The following is a 14,877-nucleotide window of genomic DNA, read 5'->3' as shown; positions in this document are numbered from 1 at the left end:
ATGAGCCGCTTTGAACAATTGCAAAGCACCATTGTTACAACCAAGTTGTCTCGAAATTGATCTTCGCCACCTGTGCTGATGGGCTATCGCTGGGATCCGGGAACTCGGTTGCAAATTGTTATCGCAAAACATTATCCACATCACGCTGTCGTTGAATTTATGCATAAAGTTAGAAACCGACTTAAAATATCAAACGGTTCGTTGCTGAGTGATATTTGCTGCACAGCGCACATTAAATTTGGCGCCTCAAAATAGAAAAAATGCCTTAACAAGGCTTCGGATCGATGTATTTCCGATCGTCATTAAACATCTAGTTTAATTATTATTATGTTTATGGAGTTTATGTTTATCTTAAAATCTTAAATCTTAAATCTTGCCCCGGTTTTTGCTTTCGATGATTTCTATTTTAACATATTTACTGTATTTTTCCGTACTATTTTTTTTTCAACCCAAAAAATCCCGAACACGAAACGAGAGAGAGAGAAACTTTTCTCTCCCCCTCTCTGCGTTCCCGGGAAAGGGATAGCTGACGCGCTAGTGCGAGATACCAACATTTGTTTACGTTTTTTGACACACCGGGACGCTAAAAATGGCCGCGTACTGTTGGTGTGAGCAAACGCAGCCCGAAACGTTGTCAAGATCATTCGAGCATTCGAAAAAGCGGTTATGCGAAAAACTCGCAGTAGGCACAAACAATTGCGCTATTTTCGTTCTACCTTTGGCAGTCCACAGTTCACTTGGCACATTTTTGGCTTTTTTAAACTACTCTCTGCACCAAATTGAAACTATGAAAATACGTACCACTTCACGGAAAGAACAAGGGGTGAAGAAATTGCCCATGAAGCAGCAACGAAAGCGCAAAATTAAGCAACCGACACGCCGCGAGGAAAGCCCCCAGCCGGGGACCTCCGGCATGAGGATCAGACCGCCGCCATCATCGTCGAGGACCGTAGTACCGGCGACAAGGTACGACATTACGGCCATGGATATTCCGGTGGAAGCTCGACGGCCAGTCATCTGCGACGGGGAAAATTTGGCCTACGACGACATCACGGAGCGTTTCTTTGCCGAGCGGATTCTTTCTGCCGTTGCCTGGTTCGAAGGGATTGGCCACCAGGTTCTGGTGCTCGTGCCGGAATACCTACATCGCCTGTTGGACACTCCCGCGTTGCTCGCCGATCTGGCGAACCGGGGGCAACTCGAAGTCGTATCGTGTACGCAGACGGGACGCGGCACGAATTATGATTTGGAAGTCGCACTTTTGCAGCGTGCCAGAGATACGGAGGCTGCCGTTGTATCGGAACGTTCGTTTCGCACGTCGTACTCGTCGTTTAGCGAAATCGTCCTGGAGCGCGTGACTGGGTTTTGCTTCTATCGTAACCAAATATTCATCCCGGTTGATCCTTATGGACGCGCCGGGCCTTGGTTGCGGGTGATTCTGCGGAAATCCTAATAAAATGATCAAATGCCGCTCCCTTCGGATGCTGTTCAAATCTATTCCCAAGGCCTCCATCTTTCAATGTGAACTTTTTATCAACCATCGGCCGCACCTTCGGGATTGGCCAATTTTATTCATAGGCCACAACATACGCATACACCGGTGACCGAAAGAAATACAAAAAGCCACTCTTCTCCTTCGACAGGCCAAAGTTGGGTGTATGTGTGCGTTGGGGCTGTTTTTACTAAGAAAATTTCGCTACATTGATACAAAACATCGTCGATTGATCCTCGCCACGGCAGGAATTAGCAACATTCAGTATGTTACAGAATATAATGGGTATGCAACGACAAGCCTCGCGTTTCTGTGCGTGCCCTAGCGCTAAGTGGATGGACAGCTGGATGGGGAGCATGTTTCCAGACAAAAATGGAGGGCATCAGGAATCTGTCCACAACCGGACGGGGGGTTTACAAAAGGGAAGACATAAACACGGTAAAATTTCACCTTCTTCTACCCACGGTGGAGGAGAAGCAAAATGAGGAGAAAAATGTCGACCGAGGATAGCGTCGAAGTAAATTCGGTATCAAAATCTGTGCAGTGCTGCGCGGAAGAGTGGTTGGTGGACCACGAATCTCTGCTTTCTTCGCCGGCCTTCGCTTTCCCTAGAGATCATCATCGCCGATCCACTCGAACGCTTCGTTGTGCACCGAGTCCTTTCCGTTCCGGAACCTTACCGTTGTGTTGAACTCCTTCAGCTTGCGTCGGATGAACGAGGACCCGTTGGCGTTGGTGCTGGAGTGCTGATTCGATGTACCATTGCTATTATCACTCTGAACCGGGGAGGAAAGTTAGGTGGGTCAAAACACAGGCACAGATCAGGTCAAAAACAGGCGATGTTAGCACGATGCGTGGGGATTACAATAGAGTCACATTCAACTCACATTTGCTACGTTGCAGAGAGTATCCGTGGAACTGGAATCCGTCATGCAGTGGTTGGAACCATCGCGTCTTATGTACGAAAGGGGCGCGTACTCCAAATGCTGTGGGCTCTGCAAAAAGGCAACCCACATTAACAAACGCTCGGGCAGGAAGGTTGACGCCGGAGTCGGTTACCTGTAAATGGGAAGGATCGGATCCATTCTTCTGGTTCAGCAACTCGTCAACGATCGACTGAAGGCACACGGACATAAGCATCGACTGTTCGCTGTAGATGGTGATCCACTTGAGCTGGTTTTTCGCCATCAAGTACTCGAACGAAAGTTCCAGCCCGATGAGCACCGACTTTTGTGGTGCTTGACTGTGAGATTGATGGCCGTTCGGGGGTTGATCCTCATTCTGCAACAAGTTCGGTTCGGTTCGAATGGAAAATTAAACGAAACGCGGACCACGCAGCTATGCTTACCGCATGAATGGGAGTAACGCGCCAGCAGCGGATTCGCGTCACTTTGAATTTGGTTTCTTGCACATCGTCGCCGCAGAAGGTTAGCAGATTCAACTCCTTATTGCCGAGCACGACCGTCGCAATGGTGTTCGGTTCCGGATAGTCGACGCAAGCACGCGGAAACTGTAAGCAACCGTACAGGGGCAGCTTTCGCACGATCTCGAGATACTCGCTCTTGTTGCCCCGTGCCTGAATGTTGGTCAGCTCTTCGAGCAGATCACGCGTCGTAACGATCCAACCTCGATCGACATCGCTCAGCGCCTGGAGGTAGAGCAGATTGAGCGCAATCCGGTCACGCATCAGCACCAGATCGTAGCACGGATCCCAATAGCCGGTCCGCAGAACCAGCCGGCAGTTGTCCCAGCGTTTCTGCGAGATGAACGGCGCCTCAAAGTCCATCAGGCGCTTTACGATCGTCAGCTCGCCGCTCGCCTCCTTGCGCATCAGATAGAGAGCAAAATAGCAGAGCCGCTCGGGGGACAGATCGATCAGGGCACACGCCTTCTCTAGCACCTTCGGCGAACAGTCCGTGGTGTAGACGCTGGCCGCGATTCGGTAGCCATTCATGAGGTATACGTCCAGCGTTACCTCGCTGCACTCGGTGAAGGACGACTCTTGCTGGGACTTGAGCAGAAAGGCGCGCAACAGTTCCGACCGACATAGTATCGGGTCTTGTCCAACTGTGACCAAGCCATTTGGGGCGAAAAGAGAGGCGCTGTTAGTCATCGCAAAGGTTCCGGACTTGAATCGCTCTTACCTAGCTGTATGTATCGCTCCAAACTCAACCGTCGTTGTTCGATCTGATTTGGTGTGAGCGAAAGCAACTTTTTCGGCGGAAAGCTGGGCAAAACCATCGACGATGGCAGGGACCGCTTGAGCTGCTCGTGGAAACTGTGTAGCTGCTTGTACCGAAGGCAACAGTGAAAACAACCATTGATATGAATGTTAAAGCCCTGCAACGGTACGTAATATACAGAAAAAGATATGAGTGAACCATGAATCATTAGCTATACTTTGCTTATTTGCATTTTTTGCAGCATTACTCATTGGTGCATAATGGTGCCACACAAACAACAAACAACTTTGTCGACAAACAATAAAATTTTGTTTCCGCGCACCGATCATCACCGATAAGAGCACAACTTAAAGGTGTAAGATAATACATTGCTTGCCACAATTATGTATCTACACATGTTATTTTAACATTTCATCCTCATTTTCGTTGCACTTATCGCTCCTTCATCAAAATGTTCCAACATTCATTTCCCCAAGAAAGGCAAACTCCAATGGAAAGGGTAAAAAATGACCAGCATTACTCAGAATTAACATAAAACGCATAACGCGCCAATAAAGACCCGCGGTCGACATTCCGTTTCCGCCGAAAAGATCGATTTCAGCGCATTGAATGCGTACGCGCGAGCAGTATGCGTGTTGAGGTCGTGTTATTTTTTCGGGGGCCGATGTTTATACATTTGCTTCACTGTCGGCCCCAAAAATGCGGCCAAAAATAGAACCACACAGGAGAAAAAACATTATTGGATGTAGGACTGCAAGCAAAGGGCATTCGACTTTGGAATCGAACAAACATATCGCAATTACACCGCTCCGCAATTGGATCAACAAGCGATGGCAAATAGCAAACCCAGCCAACCGCTAGGGAGCCACATTGGCATCCTGGCGATGATGGTGTGCTTCGTAATTTTGCCTTTCGGGCTCCATTTGTGTAGACAGCGACGCGGCAAGTGCTTCAGCCGAAATCCCCCCCCATCGAGGGCCATCATCTTTGCAAAGAGGTCGAAGGCTACGTCAGCTGGCTACCAAAAAACCATCAAGTGGGTAGCATTCACAAACAAAAAAAGCCTAAGCTTGACTCCAAGCAGCAGATCGTTACGTGTGGCCCGCGGCATTGGGTTGGGGTGGCTTGCGTAAAACTACTGGCAAGAACTCCACTTGTGGGCCTAATAGAAACTACTGTGAGTGGCACAGACTCGTTCGGTCTTTTTGCAAAGCATCACCCGCCAACGATCGTATGCGGTTGTTCCGGGTTGAGATGCTCTTCCACTTGAAGACGGTTTACTGCCCACCCAACTGCCCCCCGTTCGTGCCATTTTCTTTATCTTCCAGAACCCAGACCAGCGCCATAACACGGCCCACCGTTCCGCACAGTCAGGCAATCAGAGCAACAGTCCAATCAATTGGTGCTAAGCGAAGAAAATTTAATTGGATAAACCCCGATACGGGCCGCGCACGCTGTCCGGCTCGCGTGGATCGCACGTTATCTTCACAATCGCGTGGCTGATACGGCGCCGCGGGGTGCGCGGAGCCGTGCTCTACCGAAACCTTACCGTGAACGATGATCCGCTTCCCTCGGAGCCGAACTCTTGCGTGCTCGGTATCGAAAAGTGCATTCTGCAGCCTCTTTCACGGTGAGGGAACAGTGGCAATCGACGGGTTGCCCTTCGTCTCTCCGCTTGAGACGATGATGGAGGCGAGTTTCTATTTTTCTGCGTGAGCACTGGAGGGCGTTTCTCGATGCTAATAAAATTCCTGTCTGGGGGGGAGGTCACACCGCCACCGCCGCTTGGAATGTTATCCGTATTGGGGCGGGCCGGTAATGAAGTATCGGATGGCGTGTGGGTCGGTCACTTTGATGTTTGGGGCGCGTCTTCAAGTTTTAATCTTCCTTCCTTCAGAAAGCAGTAACCAGCAAGTTGTGCACTGAAGTTACTCATGGTTTTTTCGCCTGCTTCGAACACATCTGGTCACCGTTCACTCTTTTCTTATCATCCTACGCACGGTATGCAAAACTCTCCACCACTACCACTTTGTGTCACACGGAGCTATGCTGCCCTGCACTTCACCCTGCAAGATGCCACGAGATTACGGAGCTTATCAACTCTACGCACCTCGCGAAGAAATGGCTGAAACACGATCTTTACGCGGAGGAGTTTTATTGCCTGATCTGCTGGCCAACTTGGAATTATCAACAAGCAGAAAAAGAAAAGAACAGAAAAAACAACATTGCCAGGGTTGCCAGTCCGGTTGACAGCTCGGCCGCCGTGCTGTCAGTTGACCGTGCGTTAGACAGCACCCAACCCTTGAGTGCCAAGGTGCGGTTTCACCCCAATAAGTCGTATCAACTTAGTGTACTTTCGAAGAATTACAGTCGGTTTAATAAATCCACGCTTTGTATAAATGGTTTCATCAAGTAAAAAAGGCACCATAGACTGATTTATCTGTATTTCGCACTATGGTCCGAGGGTACATTATCTAGAGGTGTTCAGTTAGATTAAACAAATAAAATATTTAAGAAAATATATAACAGAGCCTCGCTTTGCTGTCTGCTTTCCATACTACCTCAAAGGCTACCGGGTTCTGGCGCGTGTCCTAGCAGTTGTGCAAAGTAACGTGGTCAGCGTGAGACACCCGAGAATCGCCGCCAATCCGCATCCGTACGACAAAACGCTCCGATAATACTCTGGACAATCGGTTCGGTCATGGCATTTACTAAAATGGAACGGACGGAAAGTAAACCGATCAGCATAAGCAAAACAACGACTCAACGCCCAACATACACCGATTCGATGATGACGACAACCACTCCAGTAACCAGTTTATCGGCGAAAGTAACCGCCGAGTAGATGATTCCGCTCTGATCCGCGTGCTTCCCAATCATGTCCGCGGTGATGCACAAACTGCTGACCATGGTGATGGAACTGCCGGCCCCGAAAAGCGAGGCAATCACGAACAGTGCAAACGTGCTGAAGGAAGCGGATGTGGCCGTAAGCGCAATCCAGAGGCAAACGCTAATACTGACAATGGAACCGATGAAGTAAACCAGACTGTTGCTGATGAAACGATTGGTGTACTTCAGCACCAGCGAAGCGACGAACGAGGCCAGAAACGATACCAAGGGAACGGTGGCCAAATGCTCGACACTAGCGTTACTTTCCGTTGGCGTAGTGTCTGGCTGGTAAGCGCGTTCATCTAACCAAAGCGGCATGTAAACTAGCGACGTCGTCATAAACAGTCTGGAAAAGACGTACCTAGAAGAGGGAAACGAAAAATTACGCAGATTATTACACGTTTGTTACATATTTAGGACCACCAGTACTTACAGTAACGCATTTTGGTACAATAGAGGGGATTTGAAGAAGTTTTTCTTTGGTTTCCGCAGCACCACTGCGTCCGGCCCGTTTGAAGAACCCCCCGGGTGTTGCGATGGGGGCCCAAGCAACCTTTCACGCTCGGGATCTTCGTCCGTGTGTGGGGCCGTAGGAGAACGGATAATGTTGTGCTGGAGGGCAGTACTTCTCCGGTGCTCGTACCCGGTGAACGTGAGCGAGAAGTTAAACAGCACCGACATGGAAACACCCACCAGGGTCAGTATGAGCGAAATGTCCTATGGATAAAGATAAAGTGGATGTCCAAAAAACGCCAAAAAAAACCAGCACGATGCTTACCCGGAATCGGTAAGCATCTCCGGGACCGATCTGGTTATCGGTGCTAGTTCGATTGCGAAGCACCGCCCAGGTGACAATGTACACGACAACGTTCGAGACGATCGACAGGGAGTAGCGGATCGCCGTCAGATCCGAACGGTCCTTCTGGGTGCGCGATATCTCCGGGATCATCGCCAGGTGTGTGACCTGCACAATGGGCCACCCAAACTGGAATGCCAATATCACAGCCACGAAGTAAACGATCTCCCACCAGTGTGGGGCCACCGTGCACCAGGGACACAGTGAGAAGATCATCGGAAACGTTAGAAAAACTATGAAGGTACCTGAAGAAAAAGGCGAAGATACATTAGTTTGGATTTCTGGAAATTTCGTAAGCAGAGTTTTGTTTACCGAAAATATGCCACTGACGCTTGGTCCCATACCGATCGGTAAGAAGCCCCACGATGGGCGTAGCGATGGCGTCACCAACCTGGCCCAGCATAACCATTGCTCCGGCCTCGGCCGCCGGCATGCCCAGGGCGCCCTGCATAAACAGAAGTGTGTAGCTAAACCAGACGCCGGCGCAAAGATCATTGTACACGTGACCCAATCCGTAGCCAATTTTTTCGCACATCCGTAACGTGGACCGTTTTTCCAGCAGGCTCCTCTCCATTTCTTCTGTCGTCTGAGCTGCTATTGGCGTTATGGTATCTGTTTCGATGGGGCTGTGGTGCTCCACGGGGCCACCATTTACCAGCGTTTCGACCGTCGATCCATACCGATGGATCGTTGTGCTGCCGTTGGCGAGGGGCGTTTTATGGCCGGAACTTTTCGACATTTTGCACACAAACACACTCGACCCGGAGATGAGCTAGGATTGAAAAATGATACAACATAAAATAATGCTTCGTTAGATGGTTGTATGAACGAAAATGTATAAAAGAAGACTCCCTTACAGAGGAGGGATTGAAAAAAAAACTATGCGATCCTCAGAAGCGCATACGTGTCGTTTCGCAAAATCTGTTGATGCTTTGTTCCTCGCATTACTCACGATCCATATTCGAGCGAAAGCAAAACAGGAAAGTAGCGCGACAGAAAGCGCGATCAGTCACCGAAACGGTTTGTTGTGATTGGGACAAAAGCACGATATTTGAGAACACCATTAAAAAAAACTGAAAAGTGTCCATCATGAATCGTATGAATTTGACAGAAGTGTTTAGAAAAAATAGTCCAATTTGGGGTACTGAAAATTAGCTTTCAATGTACCATATGTTTTCTCATCCACTTAGCGTGATTTTGTCTTTTTGATCGCGCTGCCGCTAGTTGATCTATTACCTTTTAGTCCAAGATAACTCCTTTGAAGTAGCTGTAAATCTAGTTTTTTTAAATTCAAGTTTCCATCGCAGCCCCGTATCCCTTGGCAACGTTCACTTGCACCCTGCTACTTTTGCCGGATCATTAGCTCAGGATCGTTGCTTTAACGGGTTGCCAAGCTGGTGTTGTTGCTAGGGAGCTGGCGTTACAATTTTGCAATCAGCTGTTCCGCAGGAACCACGAAATACGCAGCGGCCGGAGATATCACTTTTCGCAAGGCACTGGAGCACTATCCTCACTATTTACGTTTGCCGATTGTGGAAGTAATACTGTGATACCGCGGGACCAGATTTCGCTGGAATTGTACGCGCTTCGCACAAAGAAAACTTGCCCAGCAATCACCAACACAAGCACTCGAACGATACGGATTTACGGTGGGGATGAAGCCATCCACGCCACTTAAACGGGCTCTTTTGCCACCAGGTATTTCCGTCCCACGGTGAAGCTGTACATGGCCGTAGACGATTCCGTTGCGAGTGAACCACCTTGAGCCCTTTCACCACCAATTCGCGAGGAAATGGGTTGTCTCTCCGTTCATCTCGACGTGCTGACAACTATGGATTTTCGGCTGACGACAGAATGGCGCGCTCGAGCACGAACTGTTTATCAATAACGATATCAACACTGGCCTTAGCGTCAACACAATAATTCGTCCCCTCGTGCCAGCCAACCAGATGGAGTCGTGCACACCACTACACGGACGGCGCTGGATGATTTCTCCAACTGTTTTGCTCCCCAGTCTCACACCCACACTAGTGGCGATTCGCTGTGTATCCAACACTGGCCGGAAGGTAGGCGCGCATTGTTCTTCTCGCTATTACACGTGTTACACGCCGATCGAAGAGATTGCGGGAACCGGATTTTAATTAACGCAAATATTCTGCAATCACTGAACCCAATGGGCAGCGCTTTTAATCGGTTCGAACTGTGCGCTTGTCCTATCGCGAAGCCGGCCAACCGGAGACTGAGCAACCCATCGGGACCGGATCTTAATCGCAGGCCAACAACGCATATATGGCTTCGACGACCTGGTTGGCACCGAAACAATGTATGGGCCGCGGATGTCTTGCTTCTTCTGCGAAGAGCCGTTTTACAACTTTGATGTCCATTAACTACAACTAGGATCGTAGGTACTTTACGGAATTTTCGGTTTAATATTTTTAAATTTCAATTTGATCGTTCCATGATTTGAGGTCAGCGAGGGGGAAAATTGGCGACTCAATATAATTTCAACCAATTTAATGAGATGTCGAAAGGTTAACGAGATTCTGTCCATCAAAAGCCCATTAACACGGCGGAGTAAACGGAAAAACAAGTTTGGAATTGGAAAACCTCACAGCAATTTTTTTACAGAATGTTGTCTTACTTTTGTACCCGACATCATTGTCGGTCAAGCGCCAGGGGAACAAAGCTGTAACCGATACTAACACGAATTCGAAACTAATGATATTTCGTACGCAACGTGAAAAGCCATAGAAGTGAATTCTTGTCGCAGGTCTGCAGAAGGTAGACATGCTTCAAAGGAAAAGACTCATTCACAAACGAGCTCGTGAAGACATTGCTCCAGCGGCAAGAGAAGTTCTACACCTTGAAATGCCTCGTGAAGAATTCAGTTTGAACTCGTTGCAAAATTCCAGCCACCACAATGTTGCACGTGAGGATATTAACACGTGCTCCTAGACTGCACGCTAAAAGCAAGGTCCTTGTCGGCTTAGGAATCCCCGAACCCGATGCCAATCCTTTCTTTCCTCGTTCACATTTCAATTATGCAATGTGCTGTAACCTGTCGCGTAATGGAGTCCGTGTAAAAGGGGTAAACCGGCTTCTTGCCGGGCCGCCGGAAACTTTCATTTTCCTACCCAAACGCCGGTTTGTCGGCGAGTGACAGACACAGGACTCAGTTTGCCGGCGTCCCTTTAGAAGGTGATTACAACACAGTGACCGAAGCCTTAAGAGGCAGATTTTAAAAGATGAGTGATTATTGCATTATCATGTAAAGTGCGATGTGCACTGGCTGGTGCACTGCATTTTCACAAAGAATTTATGACTCTTTCTCGTGCGGCTTCGGAGCCCATCATTTCGTGGTTGGTCACGAGGGAGGGTAAATATTTATTCAGTTCGATGTTCAATACGCAGCTCGTTCCCAATCCAACGGTTCGCTGAAAGGGCGTTCAGTTCTGATGAAAGGGTGCGGAAAGAAAGTGTTCTTATCAGCTGGTGTTTGTTTACTCACGAGCGACACGTTAGGCTTGTGCGTTCTTTAAGATCATTCCGAGGAGCGTTATTTTCCAATTTTAAATTGCAGAAGATGGAATGATGGAGCTAACCAAAAGTCTTTTCCGACGTCGTTTAAATTAGGAACAAGTCGTTTAAATTTCATTTGTAAATTTCAAATTTGTACCATGTTTTTAAATTAGGTGAATTTTGCACCATGCACTGATCTCTCTACTGGCAACACTGGCGATGTAAACAAACGGAATTCACCACTCGGGTTCCATCTGACAGCTGTTTCTTACCAACACAACACTAGAAGGGGAGGGGCGGGAGTAAATTCTTATTTGCCGCATCGGCAAAGAAAGCGTTTGTGAAATAAAATCGTGGCCTTGGACCGGAATCAAAAAATTTCCGGAATGTTGCTTCGTTTTATGCGCGATGTTAGTTGTTGCCTGTGATTTTTCTCTAATAGTGATTGATGTGAAACGACCACAAACGTCTTCTATGAATTCTCCTAATCGTGTGTTCGTAAGAGCGCTACCTATTGTGCTCGGTTGTCTCCTTCTCAAACGGTTTCGCGGTTCGTCTCCCACCCACGGACCGGTCCAACAGTGACTTTCATCTTTGCAATCATCAAACATTGGCCACGCCGGGAGCGACTGGCGCTCGTCCGCATGCTGAGAAATTGGCCGTCATTTGTTGCCGGGTGGCCATTCGTAGCGGTATAGACTGAAGGGGTGTTACGCGATCACGATACACCTTGCGCACCGAAAACTGGATTCGGGTTTCCGTCGGTGGTGAAACCCGAAAATAAAGTCCCCCACACAGTTCCTCATTCAGCTGATCGACGTGTGCGATCGTCAGGTCAGGCATTGGCTAGTGTAATTGTGCTCCGTTTCGCACTTCCGGTGTCCTTCGCAGTGTGACCTTGGTATTGAAGGATTGCCAGTGTTGCCAGCAGAGGGTCTCAATTGCGATAAAGAGTAACTACCGTTGAAGTTGACACGAAATCGTTATCCTCCGCCCCGTCCTAAAAATGGTGAACATGAAAGCCGCCCTTGCCATTGTGATGGTGTTTGTTGGTTGCTGTAGCAACGTGGTGTTTCTCGAGCTGCTAGTGAAGTAAGTCATTCCCAACGCTGCTGCTATCAAATTTATGTATTATGCGTGTTGGCCTGTTTTGGGCTTATGTAATCGTTTCTCTTCCACTTTGCGTGCCGATGTTTGGCGCGTTTGTCGCATCGTGCTACGAAGCGAACCCTCAGCTGTTTTAGATGCCGACGTTTTTTCTTGTCATCCTCACGTTATCACGTTATCACCCATTAAAAGTGCGGATCATGGTGCCACACGTTTGCGTCTAGACACCACGCCAATGATCAGTCAACAAAGCAACGGAGAAGAAACGTGAGGGCACTTTAAAATCTCACGCAACCAGCGTCTTAGTTGGTAACGACAATATTTACTGATAGTCAATCATGCACCTTGGCCAAAATATAAAGGGCAAATAGTTCAATAGGGAAAAAACGAATTGAGTTAATGTTCAAACAATAGAAAGTTGGACGGCATTTTCACTGTGATACAATGTTGGACAAATGAGGCCACCGCTTCATACGATTAGCGCAGTGTTTTATGGTATAGAAACGGAAACACTAGACGATAGGGGCGTATATAAAACGGGCAATCGTCGGTCGGTGTAAAGATCTGACGCACTGATGCGATTTGCACGAACGAGCACGTGTGTCCGTTGCATCGTGCAGTGCATGGCTGCCGATCGTTAATTCACGAGAGAAAGAACCACTCACAGGTTCGTTTGCGCGACCTTGTTCGTTTGAACTTGACCAATACATAAAACAAATTCGTAGGTTTCAGCTTTATGAGTCGATGAAATTAGCCTATTAAACTATTAAATCAAAATTAACTTAAATAAAAGTAAAATTTTGCTTTCCGTTTTTTCTTACGAGGCACATGTCTTGGGATAAATTAGAAGAGCACTTTTTTTTAGCACAAGACAGCTGTCCAAATACTCACCTTGTCACTTCGTCGCAGAAGCAACTCAGGTTAAGTAAGTTCACGAGGCCATGGCGCGTGCGTTGTTTGGCATGGTTTGCGTACGTCAAAGGAATGAGTTTCGCAAACAGAGAAACAGGTGGCCGAAGGATCTTTGAGTAGCGCTTCGGATGATAAAGATGAAGCAACGCAACGGAAAGCAGAATTGCATAGTGTAATATTACACGCATTTCTATTACAATTGCATTTATCATTTTTTTATCAAATGCTCCGTACATGATGAACCATTGTTTCATTCCAACCAGGAAAGATAACATTGCGTCTTGATGAACATTTCTCAATGATAAGAGAACAGTAAGCACCATCGAACGGTAGATAAGATTTGAAAACGTGTAGAAAATTTATGTTTTCTGAGCACCATGATCAATTACATTCCCGTCTTGTTTTTTATATGCATTTGACATTCGCTGATCCAGCAATCGCTTTGCGACAGGAGTTATTTGTTTTAAATTGGACGAAATACTTACCGCCTCATTGCGTACATTCCTCTACTCCCCAGAATCGATCCCGGTTCCGGTAATCTGATCACCTTCCTTCAGTTTCTGCTGATCGCCATCGAGGGTTTCCTCTTCACGTCGAAATGCGGCACGGTGCGGCCACGGATTGGGCTAAAGGACTACACCATCCTGGTGATGATGTTTTTCGTCGCCAGTGTCTGCAACAACTATGCTTTCGATTTCAACATTCCGATGCCGCTGCACATGATCTTCCGGGCCGGGTCGCTGATCGCCAACATGATGATGGGAATCGTGATCCTGAAGAAGCGGTATGATTTCTCCAAGTACCTGTCGGTTGGCATGATAACGGCCGGCATTGTCACCTGCACGATCGTGTCCGGCAGCCGGGTGGAGAGCACGCAGGTGCTGAAGGGTGAAGGCGATGACGATCCGGTTGCCGTGTTTTTCTGGTGGACGCTGGGCATTGCGCTGCTGACACTGGCCCTCTTCGTGTCCGCGCGGATGGGCCTCTACCAGGAGGTGCTCTACAAGCGCTATGGCAAGCACCCGAAGGAAGCCCTTTTCTACACACATCTCTTGCCTTTGCCGTTCTTTGCGCTGCTTGCGGGTAACATTTGGGACCATCTGCAGCTGGCCAACGCGAGCCCGCCGCAGCCGCTGCCGCTATTGGGCATCTCGGTTCCCATCACGTGGCTCTATCTGCTGGGAAATGTGTTGACGCAGTATGTCTGCATCAGCTCCGTGTACGTGCTTACAACGGAATGCTCTTCACTGACCGTGACACTGGTGGTAACGCTGCGCAAGTTCGTTTCCCTACTCTTCTCGATCGTGTACTTCAGCAATCCGTTCACCGTGCACCACTGGATTGGCACACTGCTCGTGTTTGTCGGAACGATAATCTTCACGGAGGTAGTGGGGAAGGTACGAGACGCACTCAGTGGCGCAGGGAAGGCTGTGGGAGACAAGAAGAAGGCGAATTGAGAGGGTAGCAACATTTTTCAGTGATCGCTATAAGAATATTGTTGTCACAGTAAAACCGACAAACAAGAGGCTGGTGTAGTATATAGTAAGGATATTTTAAAAGATGTAAGAAAAATTGAGAATGTTGATTTAGATGGATAAGCTTCTGGGAAGCGGCCCTTTTATGTTTAGCACATAAGCAACCAGAGCGTTTTTGTATGTAACTCTTCTACTATCCTTCAGTTTTACGTTCTCTGTACATTGTGCGATTTGAGGGATCAAATGAGCCATCAACTGTGCAGAATAAGGTTGTGATTAAACATGGTTTCAATTCATTCTTTTAATCAAAACCCGACGTTCTTGTTGTCAATTTCTTTATACTTCAATAGCGGAATAAATTCGAATAAAATAGATGATTGGTTGGGTGCTTGAACTTTAATCTAACCTCTAATGGCCGGTCTACACGCTACGATAACGATAACG

At 47.9% G+C, this 14,877-nt stretch overlaps 3 protein-coding genes across 3 annotated transcripts; 1 reads left to right on the top strand and 2 right to left on the bottom strand.

The window, feature by feature from the left end:
* Window positions 1-1,535: 1,535 nt before the first annotated feature.
* On the bottom strand, window positions 1,536-5,823 carry LOC131214872 (sorting nexin-17). Its single transcript, XM_058209201.1, has 6 exons — window positions 5,225-5,823; window positions 3,637-3,832; window positions 2,841-3,559; window positions 2,552-2,773; window positions 2,380-2,487; window positions 1,536-2,268 (listed from the first exon to the last, which is right to left on the bottom strand). Exons 1-6 carry the CDS (start codon window positions 5,285-5,287, stop codon window positions 2,101-2,103), a joined length of 1,476 nt encoding a protein of 491 aa, XP_058065184.1. The 5' UTR covers window positions 5,288-5,823; the 3' UTR covers window positions 1,536-2,100.
* A 250-nt stretch (window positions 5,824-6,073) lies between these two features.
* On the bottom strand, window positions 6,074-8,185 carry LOC131216178 (major facilitator superfamily domain-containing protein 12-like). Its single transcript, XM_058210595.1, has 5 exons — window positions 7,733-8,185; window positions 7,343-7,665; window positions 6,998-7,281; window positions 6,455-6,925; window positions 6,074-6,386 (listed from the first exon to the last, which is right to left on the bottom strand). The coding sequence occupies exons 1-5, from the start codon at window positions 8,157-8,159 to the stop codon at window positions 6,245-6,247; spliced, it is 1,647 nt and encodes a 548-aa protein (XP_058066578.1). The 5' UTR covers window positions 8,160-8,185; the 3' UTR covers window positions 6,074-6,244.
* A 3,062-nt stretch (window positions 8,186-11,247) lies between these two features.
* On the top strand, window positions 11,248-14,793 carry LOC131211113 (UDP-xylose and UDP-N-acetylglucosamine transporter). The gene is made up of 2 exons (XM_058204471.1): window positions 11,248-12,031; window positions 13,476-14,793. The coding sequence occupies exons 1-2, from the start codon at window positions 11,946-11,948 to the stop codon at window positions 14,413-14,415; spliced, it is 1,026 nt and encodes a 341-aa protein (XP_058060454.1). The 5' UTR covers window positions 11,248-11,945; the 3' UTR covers window positions 14,416-14,793.
* The last annotated feature ends 84 nt before the right edge of the window (window positions 14,794-14,877 follow it).

The sequence above is a fragment of the Anopheles bellator genome, chromosome 1 (genome assembly GCF_943735745.2).
Source record: "Anopheles bellator chromosome 1, idAnoBellAS_SP24_06.2, whole genome shotgun sequence".
Lineage (NCBI taxonomy): Eukaryota > Metazoa > Arthropoda > Insecta > Diptera > Culicidae > Anopheles > Anopheles bellator.
Note: the sequence above shows the minus strand (reverse complement) of the source record. Positions and strands in the feature narration are given on the sequence as shown.

What these genes read in the sequence shown, in the direction of transcription:
- LOC131214872 (XM_058209201.1), bottom strand. Translation starts at nt 5,287, where the DNA reads ATGCACTTTTCGATACCGAGCACGCAAGAGTTCGGCTCCGAGGGAAGC. An exon ending in GGAGCGATACATACAGCTAG is followed by an intron (nt 3,560 to 3,636) that starts GTAAGAGCGATT and finishes GCTTGGTCACAG; the next exon opens with TTGGACAAGACCCGATACTA. An exon ending in GCGTTACTCCCATTCATGCG is followed by an intron (nt 2,774 to 2,840) that starts GTAAGCATAGCT and finishes AACTTGTTGCAG; the next exon opens with AATGAGGATCAACCCCCGAA.
- LOC131216178 (XM_058210595.1), bottom strand. Translation starts at nt 8,159, where the DNA reads ATGTCGAAAAGTTCCGGCCATAAAACGCCCCTCGCCAACGGCAGCACA. An exon ending in GCGTCAGTGGCATATTTTCG is followed by an intron (nt 7,666 to 7,732) that starts GTAAACAAAACT and finishes CTTTTTCTTCAG; the next exon opens with GTACCTTCATAGTTTTTCTA. An exon ending in TTGTACCAAAATGCGTTACT is followed by an intron (nt 6,926 to 6,997) that starts GTAAGTACTGGT and finishes TCCCTCTTCTAG; the next exon opens with GTACGTCTTTTCCAGACTGT.
- LOC131211113 (XM_058204471.1), top strand. Translation starts at nt 11,946, where the DNA reads ATGGTGAACATGAAAGCCGCCCTTGCCATTGTGATGGTGTTTGTTGGT. An exon ending in TTTCTCGAGCTGCTAGTGAA is followed by an intron (nt 12,032 to 13,475) that starts GTAAGTCATTCC and finishes TCTACTCCCCAG; the next exon opens with AATCGATCCCGGTTCCGGTA.